The 23,455-nt window shown below is 46.8% G+C and overlaps 2 protein-coding genes across 3 annotated transcripts; both read left to right on the top strand.

The window, feature by feature from the left end:
• The first annotated feature begins 403 nt into the window (after window positions 1-403).
• Window positions 404-5,603, top strand: LOC133925218 (polyamine oxidase 5). Of its 2 annotated transcripts, none has more exons than XM_062371107.1 (10): window positions 404-884; window positions 2,933-3,048; window positions 3,138-3,226; window positions 3,322-3,435; window positions 3,528-3,615; window positions 3,701-3,786; window positions 3,865-3,967; window positions 4,188-4,285; window positions 4,406-4,835; window positions 4,951-5,603. In XM_062371107.1, the coding sequence occupies exons 1-10, from the start codon at window positions 851-853 to the stop codon at window positions 5,269-5,271; spliced, it is 1,479 nt and encodes a 492-aa protein (XP_062227091.1). In that variant the 5' UTR covers window positions 404-850; the 3' UTR covers window positions 5,272-5,603. The 2 variants fall into 2 exon arrangements, with proteins under 2 accessions (XP_062227091.1, XP_062227092.1); XM_062371108.1 differs by having other exon boundaries at window positions 3,128-3,226.
• Window positions 5,604-6,737: 1,134 nt separating this feature from the next.
• On the top strand, window positions 6,738-15,768 carry LOC133925217 (polyamine oxidase 4). The gene is made up of 10 exons (XM_062371105.1): window positions 6,738-7,240; window positions 7,504-7,619; window positions 7,734-7,822; window positions 7,924-8,037; window positions 8,151-8,238; window positions 8,327-8,412; window positions 8,523-8,625; window positions 8,754-8,851; window positions 14,633-15,062; window positions 15,182-15,768. The coding sequence occupies exons 1-10, from the start codon at window positions 7,213-7,215 to the stop codon at window positions 15,491-15,493; spliced, it is 1,464 nt and encodes a 487-aa protein (XP_062227089.1). The 5' UTR covers window positions 6,738-7,212; the 3' UTR covers window positions 15,494-15,768.
• Window positions 15,769-23,455: the final 7,687 nt, after the last annotated feature.

Genomic DNA, 23,455 nt, shown 5'->3' with positions numbered 1-23,455 from the left:
GGTTAAAGAATGTGAAAAACAACTTTTAGATTTTGGATTATAAACAGTGATACTTAAATAAACATCTTATTTTTCATCTAAGCACATGTGCTAATACTATTAAAAAATAAATCAGTTTTTTCTATAAGCACCTAACACCTATTATACATTTTAAGATCTGTTCATTTCAGCCAAAGAACATAAAAAACACTTTTTAGATTTTGAATGATAAGAGGTTGGTTTGTACCATTTACATAAGCGGGTGAAATTTGAATTACTGTATTATTATAATCTAAATACTGAATTATTGCAGCTAGATTGTAACGAGAAACTATTTATTTAAACTAAGAGTGCGTTACACGCCTAAGACTGCGGGGATCGATGGCGCAAGCGCAGCCGCCCAGGCCTATAAAGCCACGCCTCCTCCACGCCACCCTCGCACCGCACCGGGCAAGGCACAGCCGTGACAACCAACTGCCAACCAATTCCCAGCCTGCCTCTGTCCCTCTCTTCCCTCTCCACCGCTCGGCTCGCGCGCGGCGGGCGGCGTGGCTCCGCGGGCGGGAAGCGCCGGTTTGGGGACGTCGGCGGCGGCGGGGGACCTCGCCGGCGACGAGCTGGTTTGGGTATGAGAGGGTTTATTCATGCGGCGCAGACCACAAGCGTCCCCTGCGGCTTCATGGACGGCCTCCTCATCTTCGTCTTCTACCTCTCGCTTCCTATACGTGGCGGTCGGGACCAAGCGTTAATCGCCACCGCCTCTAATTGTTAGCCGCCGCCGGCCCGATTGGTCTCCGATTCGAGCCTCCCCGTCGTCGACGCCGTCCGGCGCAACTCGGATCGGGTCAGGTTCATCTCGTTGCTTCAGAGGATGGACCAACCGCCTAATGGGTTCGCCGCCGGAGGTGCGTGCTAGATCAAATTGCTTCCTTTTTTTTTCTGAAATGCTTCTAGTTTTGTTAATGTGCGATTTGACTCGATTGGTGCTACATTAGGAATGGAAGATTTTAACTTTATACAACGATTCAAATCTGCTGCGTAATTTTAAATTATTTCCCGTGGTATGGAGGAGTAACAAATCCTAGCAGTAATAAGTTGATTGAGTTACCCCAAACTTCCCTGTCATGGACTGCCGTCCTAATCCTTGTTGACTCCGTACTAGCAAGGTGGCCCGCACATTTGCGCAGCTACCTTTGTTACATTGTGTTTTTTTAATACTCCCCTTTGATTGCAAATTCACATTTATACTATCAATCAATAGTTTGATTTCCGAATTTCCCGAGCATTTCAGTTAAACATAATTATATAGGCATGTCTTTATTATCATACAAAGACACGAACCATGCTCTTCACCCGCTTGTCGCCGCGACTGCAAGCTGCCTAGCCTAAGCCCAACTCTTGCCGGTTGCATCCTGCCTTCCTGATCCTCGGCTCCGTAGGTGTCACTTGTTTTCGTCATAGGTCGCGCTTCTCAGTCCGTATGGAAATCGAACTACTAATTTTTTATTCCAAATTCTAGCTATTGATTAATTGCATTTTACATGGGCTCTTTATTTAGGTATTTTTCTTCCCAATTTGTATGGAAACCAAACTACTAATTTTCAATTTTTAATTCCGAAATTACATGGACTCTTTATTTATATATATCGCTTCCCAATCTGTATGAAAATCGAACTGGTAATTTTTTGCTATTTTTTATTCCGAACTTTAGCTATTGACTAATTGTATTTTACATAGACTCTTTATTTAGGTATCTTTCTTCCCAGTTTGTATGGAATCAAACTACTAATTTTGCATAAATTTTAATTCCGAATTTAATCAAGATTGTTAGATGATTGTAACAATCAATGGTGTAGATCCTTTTTCTTTTTTCTAATTAATGTGGGAATTTCTCCTCCTTGAGAATGAACATGGGGACTTCCTTTGTTGGTCATTTACTAAGATAATAGATAGATATGATAAGAATCTAAAGTGTGGTAGAAAGAATTACATAGTTTAGTGGCTTCTCCAATGCTAAAAGGGCAAATGATACTTAGGAGAAAAATTATGATTTTGATTCTTTTAATATTGGTGGGGGACCCTCTGTAATGTCTGGGGAACACGAAATTAATTGTGCAAAAGGGAGCTTTTTAATTTGATTGATCAGCCGAGTCATTCTGGTGACCTTACCTGAATCAGTGAAGGTGCATAACGAAATTAATTGTGCAAAAGGGAGCTTTTTAATTTGATTGATCAGCCGAGTCATTCTGGTGACCTTACCTGAATCAGTAAGGTGCATAACGAAAAGTCATGTCAATCAGCAAGAATCTTGAATGAAGAATATTACAAGCATTCCCTAGAATATTACAAGTATTACAAGCAAGGGATGAATTGATCATGAAAATTGGCAAGTGAAAGGGATTTAGGACAAAGTTCCAAACTAGAGGCCACTAAATTGTCAAAGAAAAGAAATGGATTTCTGCACTCTGAGTAAAAATAATAATTGAAGAGCAGCCTCCGGTGTCAACTTGCTTCCTTGTTTTGTTTGCATTTTGCAGAATATGCTGCTCCATCTGTTCATCCAAATTGATACGCATCGAATAGTTCTTTGGATCACTCATTTTTAGCCAATTCCAACATTACACTTTTCATCAGAAATCAACTAGAAAGAATAACTTATTCCTGACGTATGTTAGATTATCCTGATCCCAGAAGACAAGGCAATCCCCTTCAGCTAGCCACCGCATGCTTAGACATCCAACCTTTTCCACCTGGACCATTAAAAAACAATTGGTCAGTAAAAAATATAGAGATAGTTGCCTGAATGGAGCATTTGTTATGTGCTTATTCAGGTAGGTGGTTGAGAAATACGTGATACTCGTTACAGTGTTAATGTCTTAGTGGTTTTAAGATGTTAAATTTTTATATAGTTGATGATTCTCATGCACTGAATACCTTTTATGTTTACTACCAGGTCTGTTTCTTCAGCACATTGATGGGAAAAACTCTTCTCCCCCTTCTGTAATTGTCATTGGGGGAGGGATTTCAGGCATTGCAGCTGCTCGTGCTTTGTCTAATGCTTCATTTAAGGTAAATTTCTAGTTTAACAGTGAAAAAGCAGGACATGTTTTAGATGTTTCTGTGCCTCTTTTTACTTACATACAGTTAGACAACTACAGGTCACGCTCTTCGAGTCGAGGGACCGACTTGGTGGACGTGTGCACACTGACTATTCTTTTGGTTGCCCGATTGACATGGGAGCATCTTGGTCAGTTGCATCTCAAAGCTAGTATTTAATTGCTTTTATCCACCTTATTTTGAATTTGGTGCAGTGTGATCTTATGCTTTTATCTTGTGATTCAGGTTGCATGGTGTATGCAATGAGAATTCTTTGGCGCCATTGATTAGGATGCTTGGGCTTAGATTATATCGCACGAGTGGTGATAACTCTGTGCTGTATGACCATGATTTAGAGAGGTAATAATAGATAATCCATGATGGGCAATGCGTGTGTCTCTCTTAACTTGATTGGCTTTGTTGCTCTTACAATTTTCTTTTTGTTTATTTAGTTATGCTCTATTTGATAAGAATGGTCGACAAGTTCCCCAGGAGATAGTTACCAAAGTTGGGGAAACATTTGAGAAAATTCTCAAGGAGGTACTGCAATCCTTTGCAACTTATATATTATCTGTTCGATGCTTTTGTGAAACTATGATAAGCTTACTTCTTGTTAATATTGCAGACGGTTAAAGTAAGAGATGAAAATACAAATGACATGCCTCTTATTCAAGCCTTGTCAATTGTGCTTGACAGGAATCCACATCTGAAGTAAGTGGAATTAGAATTCACCTAATTATGTTATTATGATGTATTCAGATGTTTGATGATGTCCACTTACATTCGCAGGCTGGAGGGCTTGCAATATGAAGTGCTGCAGTGGTGCATATGTAGACTGGAGGCATGGTTTGCTACAGACACGGACAATATATCTCTGAAAAATTGGGATCAGGTATGCAACGGGTAACTTCCAAATATTGATCCTTTTCCAAAAAAAAAACTTCAAAATATTGATATAACCATATAGAAAATGCTTTATTATTTACCCAGAATCTGTTCAAGGATCAATTTCTTTGAAAAACCATAATTTTAAGATCAGCACTGCATCCTAGGCATGCACCACACAAGCACACACTTGCATGGCAAGTATACTGAACTTCGCAAATTTGCAGGAACATGTTCTTACTGGTGGACATGGTCTTATGGTTCATGGCTATGATCCTGTCATCAAAGCTCTTGCTCGAGATCTTGATATTCACCTCAACCACAGGTGTGCAGGAGAACTCGTGATACTACAGTTGTCAAATTCTTTACATTTACAGGAGTACATTGATTAGTATGGATGACCCCAAATAGTTAACTTATTATCTCTTTCTTTTTTGATGCTCAGGGTCACAAAAATCATCCAGCGTTATAATAAGGTTATTGTGTGTGTGGAAGATGGGTCAAGTTTTGTCGCAGATGCTGCTATAATAACTGTCCCTCTGGGAGTGCTTAAGGCAAATATCATCAAATTCGAACCTGAGCTACCAGAATGGAAACTTTCAGCAATATCTGATCTTGGTGTTGGCATCGAGAACAAAATAGCTCTCAAGTTCAACACTATATTTTGGCCCAATGTAGAAGTACTAGGTAGGGTTGCCCCAACATCAAATGCCTGCGGTTACTTTCTCAACCTTCACAAAGCCACAGGAAATCCAGTCCTCGTATGCATGGTGGCTGGAAGATTTGCATATGAAATTGAGAAGCTATCGGATGAAGAATCAGTGAACTTTGTCATGTCTCAGCTCAGGAAAATGCTACCAGAGGCAACTGAACCGGTAAAGCGCTTGTAACTATTTTCATATTCTCTACAGTGAAGCCACTGAAAAATATTTAACTTTCTAACCTGTACAATAGTGTGTGGCTTCTAACATTTGTGCGGCAACTCTCCAGGTACAGTATTTGGTTTCCCGGTGGGGCAGTGACCCAAATTCACTTGGTTCCTATTCTTGCGACCTAGTAGGGAAACCAGCTGACTTGTATGAAAGATTCTGTGCTCCAGTGGGCAACCTGTTTTTCGCTGGGGAGGCCGCCTGCATCGATCACTCTGGGTCGGTGCATGGAGCTTATTCGTCGGGCATTGCTGCTGCAGAGGACTGCCGAAGGCGTCTCTCGACGCAGCTAGGTATCTCCGACCTGTTCCAGATTGGGAAGATTGTTATGAGGGAGGAGATGACTGAAGTCATGATTCCCTTCCAGATATCCAGGCTGTAAGAGAAGATCAAGGTTTATTTAAGCACCGTGTTATCCTGAAGCAGAGAAGGTTGCCAGGTTGTAGCTGCTTTTTTACCTTCATGGTACAATTGTCATGGGGAATTCGGGGTTTCTTTCTTTCTTCTTTGTGTCGCATGTGAGCTGAGCTCTGTGGGTTGTATTGCAGCGTATGTAAGGTTTTCGGGTCTAGTTTCTTTTATAAACTAAGTCACACTTTTTTTAATGCAATGACGCGTGGCTCTCCTGTGTATTCGAGAAAAAAATTTATGTATGTTGCTGTTGTTGGCCCATGAGTCTGTTCGGGGCAGTTGTTGATGTTTTTGTTTTGGGAATTGGGACTCTTGACTTGTTCTGCATTCTGTGGATAAATTATGCTGTCGTTGTATGGAAGATTGGCATGGAGCGTTGTGTCTTCAGTTTATTGGTCTGTTCTATTGTTTGTCTGGATGGAACTATATAGACCAATTCATCTCTCTGCAAGTTCGAGGGAAAGGGTGTAGAGGGAATTATTAAGGGAGCTTAAAAGATGGAATTGCTCAAATCATGCCACAATTCAAAGAGGGAGAAAACTGAAAGGGTCTCTGTAGTCTAAAAGGAACTACGCCTAACTCTAGTTTAGGCAAGGCTGTGGATGTACATCTCGGTCAAAAAAAGTTCAACTCCTCTTAAATACGAATTTGAGTATCTATTTTAATAAAAAAAAATAGTTATGTGTATCCTTTATTGATACATAGACGGAAAGTTATATTTTCATTATTAAAAAAATCCTCTGTCTAGAAGAAAAGCAATTGTGCAAGTAGCCGAAGAATCTCCGGTGAGATAGGTCTTGCAGAACGAAGCTAAAGTAAACATGTAGAATACCCAAATCTGCATATCCGGGAATAATTCCATGATCGAGTGAGCCAAATGAAAGGCATCCATTCCGCAATAACATGTGCTGCCACAACTTGCAATTCCTATTCCGTCCTGCAGCACCGTCACGAGACAAATTAACCACTAGACTCGTAAACACTCGGGCAATTTCTCAACTAAGCAAATGCAAATCTATCTAGCGAGCGGAGTAGCTCGGTTGGTTAGGATTTTAGAGGTGAAATCTACTCACTCGGGTTTGAGCACTAGACTCGTCACGAGTGCTCATATTTTTTTTAATTAAATTTTAAGAGATATAATTCATACACACGTGAATGTGTTCAGTGATTAAAGCGTGTATCTGCGCTATATAAGATTATAACTATAATTTTATTTAGATATATGTTAAGATGTATATACGTGTGTGAATACGTGTATACATCCGTACTTAGAAAAAAACAAATTCGTTACGACAAAATAGAAGTCCTAAAAGAAATGGCCGGCAACTTGGCGAGCCGAAACACCCACGCGGCTACGCTGAAGCGACGCGCCAGCCGCGCCGTGTCGATGCAGACTTCCTCCTCTCCTCCGGTCCATATAAAGACCCCTACCCCTCCTCTCCGTGACCTTCAAACCAAACCAAGCACAAACAGGGAAGCGTAGCCGCAACCTCCATCCCGAACTACACGCACACCACCCAGATCAAAGCCACCGTCGGTCCCCCCGAAGAAGGGACCACAAAGTGATCTTCTCTTCGCTCGATCGGATCGTTTCCTCGTGCCGTAGCGGCGAGGAGGATAGTGCCGGGAGGTGGGGGGGGGGCGTGATTTTGCCGGTTTGGAGCGAGACAGGGGTATGAGCTGTTTTGCGCACCGCCGCTGCTCCGACGTCGCCCGCCGCCAGGACGGCCTCCTCGTCTTCGTCTTCTTCATCTCGATTCCCATACGTAGTGTCAGTAGTAAATCCAATTTAAGTAGTAATAGTAGTAGTAATCTTTTGTAAACTGCGTTCGTGTTCGGGGTTGCGTGTACGAAAACGGAGGGATCTTCTGTTGTTTATTCCTCTTTCTCTTCTTCTTCCTCGGCGGCGGCTATGGATCCCAATGGCCTCAAAACTGGAGGTATTAAAACATTTCTCAATTTTCCTGTTTTCATGAATTTTATTTTGTCTGTTGTTGTATCGGAGAAAAAGGGGATTTTTTTATGTTGATAGGAGATTTAGAGCAGGATGTCTTATCATTCAGATCTTGCGTTATATTTGGGACTGATTGAGTAAAAATTTGTAAGCTATTGGTATTCAGGGGGTTACAGAAGCTCGTAGAGATTTTGTTCTCACCGGATTCCCTTGGCCTTAATCGAGCGCTAATTAAAAATGATTATTCAGGCCTTTTGCTCCCGACCATTGAGAGGCGGTGCTCGTCGCCTCCATCCGTCATAGTAATCGGTGGGGGTATCTCGGGGGTTGCAGCTGCTCGTGCTCTCTCCAATTCTTCATTTAAGGTAACTGATGAGTGATGGATTTTCATCTACAGTGACGTGCATTTGTTGTGTTACATCGATTTGATGACCTGTGGTGTGTTAACGTCAACTGACTCCAAATTCTTGCACGACCAGGTGACTGTTTTGGAGTCCAGAGATCGTATTGGTGGTCGTGTTCATACCGACTACTCCTTCGGATGCCCAATTGATATGGGAGCCTCATGGTTAGTTGGCCTAATTCAAATTTCCTTAATGGGGGTAAACCTCTGAAGATTTTGCTAATGTGAGCTTTTACTTACTTTGTGTTGGTGTTTATCATATTCAGGCTGCACGGTGTGTGTAATGAGAATTCACTGGCGCCATTGATCGGCTATCTTGGGCTGAGGTTATATCGCACTAGCGATGACAACTCTGTTCTGTATGATCATGATTTAGAAAGGTAGTCTATTAGCTCTTTTACTTAATTTTCCTTAGTTTTTTTATATAAAAAAGAGTCCTTAGTTTGCCACATATTTCTTACTCTTGCATTTCATTTTGGTCATGCCCTCCCAGTTATGCCCTTTTCGATAAGGATGGCAATCAAGTCCCAAAAGAGATAGTTGAGAAGGTTGGAGAAACGTTTCAGAGAATTCTTGAAGAGGTACATAGTGAACTCATTCGTATGATGTACTTTGGTGCTTCTTTGAGAGAATTTCTAGCTTACTCCACCATATGTGTTGCATTTACAGACTCTGAAAGTACGTGATGAGCAGGAAAATGACATGCCCCTTATACAGGCAATTTCTATAGTGTTTGAGAGGCACCCCAATCTGAAGTAAGTATTCTTGTAAACTGTCATTTTTTAATTTACTTGGATATAAATCACGAGGTTCGCTCTTGTGGGCTGGCAATAGTACTTGACTGATATGGTCTTCACTTTTATAGGCTAGAAGGGCTAGATGATCAAGTCTTACAGTGGTGTGTCTGCCGGCTTGAGGCATGGTTTGCTGCAGATGCGGATGAAATATCTCTGAAAAACTGGGATCAGGTTAGTGCAATGCTTGCTTAAAAAAAACCTTATGTAGGAACCCATATTTGCTTTCGAGGACATCAATTTGCCAGCTTAATTCTAGTTATTTCAGCTGACTAACCTTCCATTCATTTTTTGATATGCAGGAGCGTGTTCTTACTGGCGGACATGGACTGATGGTAAATGGATACTATCCTGTAATTGAAGCTCTTGCTCAAGGCCTTGACATCCGGCTTAATGAAAGGTGTGTACTTTCACGTAGCATAAAGTGTTGGGTTGTACTCTTGGCAAACATGCCTGTTATGGTGGGCCGCGTCTACCAGCGCCGCAAGCGGAGCCGTGGCTGAACGGGCCAAACGACGTACGCGGAGGACATGCGGCTGCGTACGCAGAGGACATGCGGCTGCATGGTGATCACGGCCACGGGCTCCAACAGTACCTTGAGTTTAGGATCTCAGATTCACGTTTGTTATTCATTTTGAGTTTGTTAGTCAGTTAGTAAAATGTGGAACGCTCGGCTATATAGCCTAAACGATGGAATAATGAATGAGGGCAGCTGGAGATTGAATTAATCTCTTCCGCTCCTAAACACATTGTCGCTCTGTGTTCGACGCCGGCCTTCAGGACGGCGTCGCGCGCTCGCCGCCGAGAACCCAAGCCACGCCCTCCCATCTCCCACGGTTACTTCTTGAGAGGGACGAGTAGCGATCGCAACAATCTGGTATCAGCAATGTCAGGTCCGATGACAAGTCCGATGACCGGTGTGCCCACCTCTGGCCTTCCCAGCACCACCACCACCGCACCCACCACCACGGCGTCGCCTGCCACGGCGGAACCCTCCGCCTCCGATCCGCTCACCGCCGCCATCCTTGGACTGCAGCGCCAGATGGGGCAGTTCGTCACGCGCCTCTCCGCTCTGGAGGGGCGCGCCTCGTCGTCCGTCACTGGACTGTCCGCGAGCAGTCCATCCCTGGTGTCATTTCCCTACGGCATCCCGGGCTACGGTGGCCTCCCGGCGGCGACGGCGGCGGCAGCGGCCACCACCGGGTCAGTCGTGATCCACACCACGGCGCTGCCTGCGCCCCAGGTACCGTCCGCTCCGCTGCCCATTACCCAGATCCATTTTCCGCATTCGCCATCGCCGCTGCCGACGTTCAGTGCCCCGCCGCCGCCGAACCACTACGACAGCTACTCCGACGACCGCGGCGCGCCGGGGCACTACGAGGGCCACCCGGACGCCCGCGGCGTACCCCGCTTCCAGAAGCTGTCCTTCCCGACGTTCGACGGGGCGGACGACCCTCTGGCGTGGCTGAACAAGTGTGAGCACTTCTTCCGCGCCCAGCGCACGCCGGAGGTCGACAAGGTGTGGCTCGCGTCGTTCCACATGAACGGCGTGGCCCAGCACTGGTACTGCATGTTGGAGCGCGACGCCGGCGACGTCAGCAACATCCCATGGGCCCTCTTCAAAGCGTCCTGCCACCAACGCTTCGGACCGCCGCTCGCCACCAACCACCTCGCCGACTTGGCGCGGCTGCCGTTTCCGGGCTCGGTGGCTGGGTACCAGGAGGCGTTCCAGGCCCGGATGGCGCACGCCGGGCCACTCTCTCCGCTCCAGCAGGTCCAGCTCTTCACCGGTGGTCTTCCGGACCCGATCCGCACCGACGTCGAGCTACAAGGCCCTACGGATCTTCAGCGCGCCATGGGCTTGGCCCGTGCCTACGAACGGCGCGCCGGAACACAGGCGGCGCCCGCTGCTGCTCGCCCACCGCGCCCTCCGGCGCGTCCTCTGCTGCCCGCGCTGTCGGCACCGGCACCGGCACCTCCGGCCCCGGCCGCGCCTGTGACCGCGGCACCGGCGTCGCTGCCCGCACCTCCACGTCCGTTCCGTCGCCTCTCGCCCACGGAGATGGCGGAACGTCGGCGGCAGGGCCTGTGTTACAACTGCGATGAGCAGTACGTGCGCGGGCACAAGTGTCAGCGCCTGTTCTACCTGGAGGTCACCGACTTCGATGACACCGAGCCCCCCCTGCCAAATGAAGACCACGCCCCCGGGGAGCCGCGCGACGAGCTTCCGCCGCTCATTTCCCTCTCGGCGATCACCGGCATCCGGACTGAAGACACGATGCAGGTCCGGGTGTCCATTGGCAACTACGAGCTCCTGACCCTCCTTGACTCCGGGTCGACACATAACTTCATCAGCTCGGGGGCGGCGCGCCGCATAGGCCTCCACTTCAACGACAGCCAAGGCGCCCATGTGGTGGTCGCTAACGGGGACCGCGTCGCTTGTCGCGGCCTCGCCCACGACGTCGCCATCCGCATCGGCGACGAGTACTTCAACGTCGACTGCTACGCCATACCGCTCGACTGCTATGACATGGTGTTGGGCGTCAAGTACCTGCGCACGTTGGGCCCCATTCTATGGGACTTTGACGACCTCTGCATGGCCTTTTGGCACCACGACAAGCGCGTCTTGTGGAAGGGGATCGGGTCCACGCGGACCGACATTCCTACCACTGGGCGCCTCCACGTCGCGAACGGCACCGAGCCCGCCCTCCTCGACCGGCTCCTGGAGTCCTTCGCCGACATCTTCGAGCCACCGTCGGGCCTGCCACCACCGCGCGCCTGTGACCATCGGATCCACTTGCTGCCACACACAGCGCCCGTGGCGGTCCGTCCGTACCGCTATCCCCAGCTCCAGAAGGACGAGCTGGAGGCGCAGTGCACGACCATGCTGGAGCAGGGCCTCATACGTCCCAGCACGTCGCCCTTCTCCGCGCCCGTACTTCTCGTCAAGAAAGCCGACGCAACGTGGCGCTTTTGCGTGGACTACCGCGCTCTCAACGACCACACAGTGAAGGACAAGTTCCCCATCCCTGTGGTGGAGGAACTCATCGACGAGCTGCACGGCGCACGGTTCTTCACCAAGCTTGATCTGCGCGCCGGCTACCATCAGGTGCGCGTCCACCCGGATGACATCGAGAAGACTGCATTCCGGACGCATCACGGGCACTTTGAGTTCCTCGTGATGCCGTTCGGCCTCACCAACGCGCCGGCGACGTTCCAAAGCCTGATGAACGCGGTTCTACAACCCTTCCTTCGTAAGTGCGTCCTGGTGTTTTTTGACGACATATTGATTTATAGCAAGACATGGACCGAGCACCTGCAACACCTGCGCGCCGTCTTCACCGTCCTACGCGAGCACCAACTCCGGATCAAACGCTCCAAGTGCGCCTTCGCCACGTCCTCCGTGGCCTACCTCGGCCATGTCATCTCGGCGTCCGGGGTGGCCATGGACGGTGACAAGGTGGAGGCCGTGGCTTCCTGGCCACAACCAGCGTCGGCGCGCGGCCTGCGCGGATTCCTCGGCCTCGCCGGGTACTACCGGCGCTTCATTAAGGACTTTGGCACGGTGGCCGCGCCCCTCACCAAACTTCTTCGCAAGGAGGGGTTCCGCTGGACCGACGAGGCGACCACGGCGTTCGCCGCGCTCAAGGAGGCTTTGTCCACGGCGCCAGTGTTGCACCTCCCCGACTTCACCAAGGCCTTCATGGTGGATTGCGACGCCTCCGGGACAGGCTTCGGCGCCGTGCTCCACCAAGGCGCTGGACCGCTGGCGTTCTTCAGCAAGCCCTTCGCCGCGCGGCACTTGAAGGTGGCGGCGTACGAGCGTGAGCTCATTGGGCTCGTGCAGGCGGTTCGCCATTGGCGGCCCTACCTCTGGGGTCGCCAGTTCGTCGTGCGCACGGATCACTACGCGCTGAAATATATGCTCGACCAGCGCCTATCGACGGTGCCTCAGCACCAATGGATCAGTAAGCTTTTTGGTTTTGATTTCACTGTGGAGTACAGGCCGGGGCGATTGAACACGGTAGCAGATGCTTTGTCTCGACGCCAATACGATGTCGAGCACCTGGCCGTGCTGTCCGCACCGACGTTCAGCCTCTTCGACGACCTCCGCGCGGAGCTGCAGGCCGATGCGCAACTGCGCCAGCTGCGCGACTCCATCGCCACTACGCGCGGCGAGCCATGGCACGTCCGGGACGGCCTAATCCTCAAGGGCGCGTGCGTCTATGTGCCCTCGACGTCCAACCTGCTCCAGGTGGTGCTTCAGCTCGCGCACACGGCGGGGCACGAAGGCGTCCAGAGGACGCTCCAACGACTACGCCGAGACTTCGCCGTGGAGCACGACCGCGTCGTGGTCCGGGACTTCGTCCGCTCCTGCCCGACGTGCCAGAAGAACAAAACGGAGGCCCTGCACCCGGCCGGGCTCCTGCAGCCTCTCGACGTCCCCACACAGGTCTGGTCTGACATTTCGATCGACTTTGTCGAAGGCCTTCCCAAGGTGAACGGCAAGAGCGTGATCCTCACCGTGGTGGACCGCTTTTCCAAGTACGCGCACTTCCTTCCCTTGGGCCACCCTTATACGGCGTCATCAGTCGCGCGCGCGTTCTTCAACGACGTGGTTCGCCTTCACGGGTTTCCGGTCTCGATCGTGAGCGACCGCGACCCCGTCTTCACAGGACATGTCTGGAGGGACCTCTTCAAGATGGCCGGGGTGCAGCTCCGCATGAGCACCGCCTTCCATCCGCAGACGGACGGGCAGTCCGAGGCGGTGAACAAGACTATCGCAATGTACTTAAGGTGCATCACCGGCGACCGGCCTCGTGCGTGGCTCGACTGGCTCCCCTGGGCCGAATATTGCTACAACACGGCGTTCCACTCGGCGCTGCGCACGACTCCATTTCAGGTGGTCTACGGGCGGCCGCCACCGGCGATACTTCCCTACGCACCGGCCACAGCGCGCACTGCAACGGTGGACGGCCTCCTACAGGACCGCGACGCCTTCCTCGCCGACGTCCGCGACCGTCTTCTCCAGGCTCAGAACTACGCCAAGCGCTACTACGACGCGCACCACCGTGCCTTGACGTTCGACGTCGGGGATTGGGTTCTACTCCGCCTTCTTCATCGTCCGGCCCAATCCCTTGTGCCTGGCCGGCGCGGCAAGCTTAGCCCACGCTACGCCGGGCCGTTCCAGGTGCGGGAGCGCATCGGCGACGTCGCCTACCGCCTGCAACTACCGGACGGCGCCCGCATCCACGACGTCTTCCACGTCGGCGTCTTGAAGCCCTTCCATGGTGTGCCTCCGACAACCACCCCGGCGCTGCCTCCCCTGCGCAACGGTCAGCTTCTGGAGGTTCCCGAACGTGCCATGCGTGCTCAGCTGCGCCGCGGGGTGTGGCACGTGCTCATCCAGTGGGCAGGGCTGCCGGAAGCTGACGCCACCTGGGAGCCGGTTGAGGAGTTCCGCGCGGCCTACCCGGACTTCCAGCTCGCGGACGAGCTGTTTGTCGACGGCGGGAGTGATGTTATGGTGGGCCGCGTCTACCAGCGCCGCAAGCGGAGCCGTGGCTGAACGGGCCAAACGACGTACGCGGAGGACATGCGGCTGCGTACGCAGAGGACATGCGGCTGCATGGTGATCACGGCCACGGGCTCCAACAGTACCTTGAGTTTAGGATCTCAGATTCACGTTTGTTATTCATTTTGAGTTTGTTAGTCAGTTAGTAAAATGTGGAACGCTCGGCTATATAGCCTAAACGATGGAATAATGAATGAGGGCAGCTGGAGATTGAATTAATCTCTTCCGCTCCTAAACACATTGTCGCTCTGTGTTCGACGCCGGCCTTCAGGACGGCGTCGCGCGCTCGCCGCCGAGAACCCAAGCCACGCCCTCCCATCTCCCACGGTTACTTCTTGAGAGGGACGAGTAGCGATCGCAACAATGCCCCACATGATTCCAAAGAAATTTAAATCCGCAGAAATTTCATGAGAACTTAACACTAATTAATATATAGCGTTGTGTGTGTTCTGGAGAAATCATGATGGTGCATTGTTCTAATATTATTGCATTGCATAAGCATTTGAAGCTTCATTTTGTTTGTCCGAAAAGAATTGACTTGCATTCTCTCTTTACTGTATCTAGTGGTACATAAATTTGCTTACTTTACTTAAAAATGATCTCCAGGGTCTCCAAAATCACCCGGCAATACAATGGAGTCAAGGTCACTACTGAAGATAGCACAGACTACTTCGCCGATGCTTGCATAATCACTGTGCCACTCGGTGTGCTCAAGGCAAACATAATCAAGTTTGAGCCTGAACTGCCCCCTTGGAAGAGTTCCGCGATCGCGGACCTCGGTGTTGGTATTGAGAACAAGATCGCCATGCACTTTGACAGAGTCTTCTGGCCCAACGTTGAGGTGCTGGGGATGGTTGGTCCGACGCCTAAAGCATGTGGATACTTCCTGAACCTCCACAAGGCCACCGACAATCCGGTGCTGGTGTACATGGCCGCTGGGAGATTCGCGCAGGCAGTGGAGAAACTGACAGACAAGGAAGCCGTCGATTTGGTCATGTCTCACCTGAAGAAGATGCTTCCAGATGCTACTGAACCTGTAAGTTATCGTTGCCTACCACTTGTTTATGTGGCTCGAATGCTATCAGCATTTGCAATTTCTGAATGCCTGTTCATGTGACTGGTGCATTGGCATTTGCTGATGTTTTGCTGTTGCAGACGCAGTACTTGGTATCGCGCTGGGGTTCTGACCCGAACTCTCTCGGGTCCTACTCGTGCGACCTGGTCGGGAAGCCGGCCGACGTGTGCGTGAGGTTCTCTGCCCCCGTGGAGAACCTGTACTTCGCCGGTGAGGCGGCCAGCGCCGACCATTCGGGGTCCGTGCACGGCGCGTACTCGTCGGGCCTCGCCGCCGCCGAGGACTGCCGGAAGCGCCTCCTGACGCAGAAGGGCGTCCCGGACCTCGTCCAGGTCGCGGCCTGGGAGGAGGTGGCTGGAGCCGTCGCTCCTCTGCAGATTTGCAGAACTTGAACAGCTTCATCTGCAGATTTGGTACTGCTTCATTAAACCAATGGGTGCAAAGAGGCGTGATCCGTCCAAGTTGGCGCGCACAATGCATTACAAAATTCTTAAATTTCCATTGTAATATGTCTAAAAAACCTTTTATCATCTTGCTTGGAACAAGTTGAGGTCGATGCCTGAGTTGATGCACTCGGACACTACTTCGATCATGTTACCTTTTCTTTCCTTTTTTAAAAGAAATCCTATACCAGACATGAGACATGTTTGTGGATTGAATGTTCGTAGTTGGTTGTGTTGCTTGTGTTGTCTTTGTGTTTTGTTGTGATTGCAACATGCAAGCACGCAGGAAGATGGGTGCATGGCAGTGTCGTCCTCTGAGCAAGGGATTTTTCCTACGTGCTTGTTGACCGCGCTTCCTACGTGCTCGGTGGCTGTTTGGTTCTACAAGAATAATCAAGGCACAGAACAACATGCTGCTATTCGGTAGAGAGTGGTGAAACTTGTATGTTTGTGCTCGATGCTGCTCTTTGTATAATCCTGCGACCTAATCTTGTGGTCACACGTTTCGCAAAAAAAAATAAAAATAAAAAAAAAAATCTTGTGGTCACAGAGCAGTCAATTGGTCATGCATAGATTAGGGTGGCCTTAGTTTCTTTCTATACAAGGCAGCATGTTGGTTCTTGGCGACAATCACTTTTGCACGGGCAATTTGCTATGCGACCCTTGTGAGCTCAGGTCTGTAGTGAGATAGTATTTCGTTTGGGTAATTGTAACGGTGACTTGATCACAAAGGGTAACATGTCCGATTACATGTTGTTTATTTCAGGACTCTCGTAATTGAGTCCTTCCAGAATTGAATACGGGACTATACAAAGCTGATATCATTGGGGGCGTACGGGCCTGGCCCCTGGCCCTAACCATTAAGAGAGCATATTAATTTTCATACTAATTAAATACTTAATCAAGTACTTAATTAAGTATATCTTCATGTGTTGCACTTCTAAACCAATAAGAAAATTAATCCAATTAAACAAGACTTTTGTCCATCATAAACAATTTACACTCGTTCTATACCGTATGTTCGACTTTCTCTATTTCTTCGTGTTGCTACCGCTCGCAGATCGCTTGTACATGTGTTCCGCTGGCTACAATATATTTTGATAGTCTTTACATATTTACTTATTTAGCTATGATGAAGAGACTAAAAACGATCTATAGTTTTATAAGCCAGTTGTGTTTCTTTTGTGCTGAAAATACTAATGCGATCATCGATCAAATTATTGAACCAGTTGATATATAAATTTCTAATCAAAATAATTATGTATTACCACAAAATCAATAAGAAAAAATTATAACTACAGTAGTCATACATTACCATCATATCATATTTGTATGAGACGTCGTCTCCGCTCGACATCTGAGTTGTTAGGTTATGCAATTATGCCATTCCTTTCACTGCTTTGATGTTACGGGATGGAAATAGGTCAGTGTAGTGCGTTTGAATAGGACGGTACGTCGAGATATTCTGCAAGCTAATTGTGTCCTGATGGCCAATAATTTGTGGTGTGATTCTATAAGGAGAGTGCGCTGCCTATTCGGCCAAAGACTCCACGAGCTCTCAGCATCCGCTTACTGTAGTTACTGCAGCAAAGACCCACCACTGTACGGTACACTATAGCGTCACTGAAGCACTCTAACTACTGTTCGCAGATATTTAACAAAAATAAAAATTATATTTATTCCATTTAAAAATAATAATAATATAATATCTCACTCATTTATTCTCTCGTACACGTCCTGGGCTCAGAGAAATCCAATGTCTCTCTGCAGACTTCAGTCATTGACTAAAAAAGGGCAACGAATATGTATACGTTTTATATGTATTTTTTTCTTTGTACCTCTATTTACATTGTAATATGAACGTGCCAAACGTAGCAAGCCAATCTATCTGGTATCTCCTATGGGAATGTTTGATACAACTTTAACTCAAGATTCATGATGGATCTAAAATTTATATGATAAAATAAAATAATTTAAATTTTTAGTTTTAGTTTAAAATAGAAATCAGATAATTTAACTAAATAACCTTAATTCACTTATAGCTCTAGATTTAAAAATTTTAAGGCTAGATTTAACTAGTTTTAAAAGAAGTCTTACATCTAAAGTTGTGCCAAACTAAACTTATACGGCTGGGAGCCCTCTGATTGGCTGCTGCGAAGGAGCTTTCCGGGCCGTCGGATCGTGATTGAACGGTCAGATGAACTGGAGCTCAGCTCTGGCGTCCTGAGGCTTCGTGAGACATCCCGAGAGCCGGCGATTTCTTCTCGAGCAAACGTCTCTCCACGCGATCCTTCTCGCCTCCCGATCGCCATGGCCTCCACGGCCTTCGCCTCCGCCAAGTTCCTCACCGCGCCGCCCCTACCGAGAGCCTCTCCTCCTCTCCTATGCCCGCCTCCTCGTCCTTGTCGGCGTCCTTCCTCCGCCTCTGATCCGCGTCTCCGTCCGCCCCCGGAGGTAGGCTCCCACCGCCCCAGCCCACCGCAGGAAACTTGAGATGGTTCCCGCAGCTTCGTAGCTTTTCGGCTCCGTGGCGAGATCCTCGTCCTCCGTAGAAGTGATTTGGGTGTCGAAATCCGACTCGAACTCGTATGTCAGACTCGGCGAAGAAAATGTAGACATATAAAATATAACTCGAAGAGTGGTTTGGCCTTGAGTTTCTTGTCCCTTTGTCTTAGGATTCGTTAATTCTCTTTCTAAATGGAACGGGGAAGGGATATAACTCAGCGGTAGAGTGTCACCTTAGCGTGGTGGAAGTCATCAGTTCGAGCCTGATTATCTCTAAACCCAATGTGAGTTTTTTCTATTTTGACTTACTCCCTCACCACGATCGAACGGGAATGGATAAGAGGCTTGTGGGATTGACGTGATAGGGTAGGGTTGGCTATACTGCTGGTGGCGAACTCTAGGCTAATAATCTGAAGCGCATGGATACAAGTTATCCTCGGAAGGAAATACAATTCCGAATCCGCTTTGTCCACGAATAAGGAAGCTGGAATCCGACTCGAATTCGGAAGTCAGATTCGGTAAATAAATTTGGATACAGGTATCAGGTAACACTAAGTATTTGTGAAAGTTTGTTTTAACTCAAGTATATGATCCATTCTTAATTAGAATTGTTAATCATAAAACAAATATACTTCTGAGTCTCTTTTAAGATCACAGCAACTATTTACCTCAAAATCTCTTTAGAATGACACTACAATTGATACACACCCCACCGAAAAAATGCCAATAACTAAAACTGTCAAATGTGTGTTAATTGTGCACACTGACCACAATATGCTCTTTTTCAAGTGAAAGAACTGCTTCATGATGTATGAATTAAACTTCTCTATCTAACGAAGGCTACTAGAATTGAAGCAGCAATAGCAATACTCTTGAAGGTCATCGCCGCTACCGTGAGGGGTTATCAGGGGCACCATATTTCTAGTCATTCTCTATTGTTTATATAGGTTTTTTTAGATAATGGTTTATATAGGTGAATACGATTATCCACGCGGCATGCGGTGTCTTTCTTATTTGGGTTGGTTGCTTGGTGTGGTTTATTCTCTGCAGTTCTAGATTATGCATTTCAAGTACCCTGTTTCAGTTCTGCCCTCATCATGCTCTGTTTTTAGATCTGAAACGAGCAATATATCTTACATGAAACATTTGTGTGTGCCGGTTTGTTTTGTGCTCAATGTAGTGAATCAAAATTTGAAGTAGGGAAAAAGCCAATTGTTTATGCCTCAAATTGAAACTTTGGTGTTTCGTCCTCTAAAAAGAGGGCTACTAGACGGGTCGTTTCCCTTTGAAATATTCTTTGGTGTTGCTTGTACTGTTTCCTATTTGCCTATTTGGCTGCTGGTATCTAAAAAGACGGGTCGTTTCCCTATGAAATATTCTTTGGTGTTGCTTGTACTGTCTCCTATTTGCCTATTTGGCTGCTTGGTATCTCGCTCAACACGTACAAACTTTGCATGAGCTCCAATCAACCATTTTGTTTCCTGTTGATTTTTTTAGTACTGGTTTTGATAATTTGAAGTACACTGAGTACTTTTAAGATGCTGAAAATAATATACTTACGACAGCTTGCTCAGACTGTAGCTTCTTGCTCACTGTGAGGGGATTGGGTTCTTGAAGCGGGGAATGGCAAAATTTGTAATAAGTTTGGGGTTTTTTTTTTTTGGTAGCTATACATATGCTTTAAATCGTCACGAAAGATCAGTTGTTTATGTTCATTAGTTTTCTGCTTCAGATATTTGCTGCATGATTAGTTGTTTTGCTCTCACATTTCTTCTGGTTTGATCTCTCAATTAAATTATGCTAGAGGATCAGTTATCCGCTTGTTCTGCTATTTTAGCCCTCTAGCTTTATTGTTGCTCTTTAAGAAAATGGTATATTTCCCGGTGCTGAAAATTGATCGATTTATATAATCATATTATCTGAAACACAGTTATTCTATACTCATTTACTATTTTTTTGGAACTTGACTAGCAATTTGATACCTGGGTGGATGGTTGCAGCTGGCGACATGGTGGGAAACGTGGTGAACAATGCTGATGCTACCTGGTGGCTCATTTGACTGGTGTTTTGCTGACTACGACATTCCGTGCTAGGACAGTATAAAACAAAACATCGATGGCAACGCATTGAGGCTACCTAGTGTTGCGATATGATAGCTATAAGTAGCTCATTGACCCGAGTATCAAAATTTGCCGAGATGATAGCTAACTAGTGTTGTTTTGCCGTGCCAGACTGACAAGGTCTGGTAGCAGTTGCAAAAAGTAATCGCAAACACCAAGTCAGCTAAGGTGACTAGAAAAAAGGCTCATTGTTAGTGCTTACGAGACCTCAAGCAGGCCTACTTTGAACCAAAAAGTCAGGTCCATTGACCAAAAAGTCGGTACACAACTTTCAGGCCCGTTAGACGCAAAGGCCCGACAACGGCCCATTGTCTGAAAGGTTCGCCAGGTCTGAGACACATGTTCGGCCCATTAAGGACTAAAAGAAGGCCTTTAGGCGTCTAGCCACGAGGCCATTAAGTCACTGCAGGCCCATTGACGGCCCAAACGTGAACACGGTAAGCCCATTGACGGCCCAAACGTGAACACGGTAGGCCCATTGACGGCCCAAAAATCGACGAGAGGCCCAATGCGGCCCGGAACTGCAAACGATAGGTCTATTTACGGCCCAGATTTGAAAACCATAGGGCCTTGTACTACCCAAAACCGAAAACACTAGGGCCAATATTGAACACATTAGGCCAATTTACGGCCCAGAATTGAAAACTGTAGCCACAGAATTGAAAACCATAGGCCCCTTGACGGCCCAAAACTAAAAACGATAGGCCCATAATTGAAAACGATCGGCTCATTTATGGCCCAGAATTGAAAATGATGAAGACCGGCCTGTTGAGGCAAAGACAGGCCAGGTTGTGATCCGTCTACGGCCCATAAGTGACAAAGATTGACCCACCTGCGGTCCATTGAGTCGGGGAATGGCCCGTTGCGAAGTAAATATAGGCCAACTTGGGCCAATTAGCGGCCTACGCAAGTCATTAGCTACACATTTTGGACGAGTTTTTTTTATATATTTTTCGATTAAAAATTTAAATAAATAGACTCCTCGTGAAAAAAATTACAAAACTAGACGTCCCTTTACCATCCCCTGAGAGGGCGGTAAGCAGTCACACAAACTCTTACCGTCCCATAAGAGAGCGGTAGTCGTCTAGTACACCATGAACAACGTTAGGATTGACAAAATTTTATACGCGTTAGGTAGAAAATAGCTCCACTTTGAAAACAATAGTAGTTCCAAATTTATCAAGGAAATTACCAAGTCGCCCTAAACAACAATTGTTGGTTCATTGATAATATTTCAAGATTCAAGACAAATGAAACAAGATCAGTTGAAGCCCCTCCCACCGGCCTACAAAACTTTTTAAGGTGACACCCAATCCGGGACAAGCCTACAAGCAGGCCCGAGCTAGTAGTAAAACAAGAATAGAACGAGGATGATTTCAACCTACTGTCTTTACGCCAAGTCTACTTAAAAGGTACAATTTTCAGTTAACAGATCCAAAATATGCTAATTCAAACAAAAGAGCTCTGATGGAATTTACTCTTTCAAACTGCAATTTGGGTAAAAAAAAATTCAAGAGCTATTTGAGGTGTTGTTTAGGCATTATAACAAAGTTGTTACGACAAGCAAGAGTCCTACAGATTTCATATAGAAGATTTGCCCAGTATTGAAAATATTGGAGTCACAAATAATAGTAGAGTACACAAAACAAAGAAATCAACGTATCCCAGATCATGCACTCACTCTTCAGCGGACAAATTTATTCAAAGCAACCGAAAAGGGGCATATCAGGTGCAAGCAATGAAAGTGTTAATCAAGTAAAAAGGAGAGAACTAATAAAAAGAAAAGAAAAAGAAAACTGAAGTTGTGCAACTGAATTAGCCCAACCTAGACAAGCTAAGCGTCCAGGAGCTTAGAGACAAGTGAAATGCAGTACCCAGCAGTTGACCAGCTACATTAGAAATCAAAAGCAGGCTCATCATCAAACAAGAACAAGACCCCCAAGGGAAATAAGAATTCGTTTTTGAGTTTCAAATGGATAGCTGCTGAGGATACATTGTTATGTTTACAACTTTGCACATCTTTGTTAGGTTTGCATCTTTGCACTTAGACCTAATTATATCAAAATAATATGCGGATGTTGCTTTCATGTTCAGAAAAAATTCATTACCACTGAACCAACTGACCACCAGAAACTGAAGCATGCTACCAGTGATATTGATCGTCTTACCAAAGAGAACCATGCTTTTAATGAAAGTCACCTAGAACACGGTAAATCTGATACGCATTGTTGTTTGGATGGTATCGAAAGTTTGGCGTAAATTCGGCGAAATCAAATTTTGTGGTGAACAAATCATTGACAAAGATGTGGCAAATTTTCGCAAAACAATGGGTGGACGACTAATTGGCAAGTGAGTGAGATAGATCGAAAAGAAAGTTTGGTATGCCACAATTATGGCTACAAACCAAACATTAGTCACTCCTGGACAAAAATTGCTAAGGCAGGTGTGGCAAAGTGTGGCTGCTGACCAAAAACCCTGGCCTGCAATAAACTCTAAATAGCACAGCCCACAGAAACATGTTAAGAGCGCATAAGAAAGCAAAAACATCATTTTGGAGGTGGTGGTACTAGTAATCCAAGTTTCAAATCACTGAACAGGCCAACACTCAGTAAAGCAATGTCTTTTTCCAAAAAAAGATATTAAGTTTGTTTGGTGGAGTAAAAGACAAGAGGAACATGTAATCTAGGCGTTCTGACTCCCTGAGACCAAAACAAGTTTTATACACATAACTTCCGAAATCAAACTATGTCTGAGCAAAGGGTTAAACCATCCAACGTTCCAATTGTAAACATCGCCGTATATGGTAGTTCGAACAAAACAAATGAAGGAACTAAAAAAATAGTAAAGTTATTCCACCATCAATCCTTGGACACACTTCACATCAAAACAAGAAAGCATATCAGATTCAAACTCATGGGCCACGCGTGCGGAAAGGTAGAAAGCAGAAGCCGAGAACCCGAGACTGAGCGCCGGCCGGTGGATACTGGATAGGCTAATATAGCAGATCCAAATTATAAGAAAGTGTAAATTTTAAAAATCTACAACTATTTTGATATATGGTAAAAAATACAATTTCTAGTAATCATTTTAAAAATCTATAACTATTGATACATATTGCAAAAAATACAACTTTCACCCTGTGGGTCCACCTGTCATCCTCTGGCAGCATGTGAGCCCATGGCTATATGCCACAGAGGATGACAGATGGGCTCACTATGTTATAGCTTTGTGTTAAAATAGTTGTAGATTTTTAAAATAGGCACCAGTAATTGTAGTTTTATGTAAT

The sequence above is a fragment of the Phragmites australis genome, chromosome 7 (genome assembly GCF_958298935.1).
Source record: "Phragmites australis chromosome 7, lpPhrAust1.1, whole genome shotgun sequence".
NCBI classification, from domain to species: Eukaryota; Viridiplantae; Streptophyta; class Magnoliopsida; order Poales; family Poaceae; genus Phragmites; species Phragmites australis.
Note: the sequence above shows the minus strand (reverse complement) of the source record. Positions and strands in the feature narration are given on the sequence as shown.

Coding starts and splice junctions, on each gene's coding strand:
- LOC133925217 (XM_062371105.1), top strand. CDS start 7,213: ATGGATCCCAATGGCCTCAAAACTGGAG. Junction 8,413..8,522: donor GAGAGGCACCCCAATCTGAA/GTAAGTATTCTT, acceptor TCACTTTTATAG/GCTAGAAGGGCTAGATGATC. Junction 8,852..14,632: donor GACATCCGGCTTAATGAAAG/GTGTGTACTTTC, acceptor AATGATCTCCAG/GGTCTCCAAAATCACCCGGC.
- LOC133925218 (XM_062371107.1), top strand. CDS start 851: ATGGACCAACCGCCTAATGGGTTCGCCGCCGGAG. Junction 3,049..3,137: donor TGTCTAATGCTTCATTTAAG/GTAAATTTCTAG, acceptor AGACAACTACAG/GTCACGCTCTTCGAGTCGAG. Junction 3,227..3,321: donor ATTGACATGGGAGCATCTTG/GTCAGTTGCATC, acceptor CTTGTGATTCAG/GTTGCATGGTGTATGCAATG.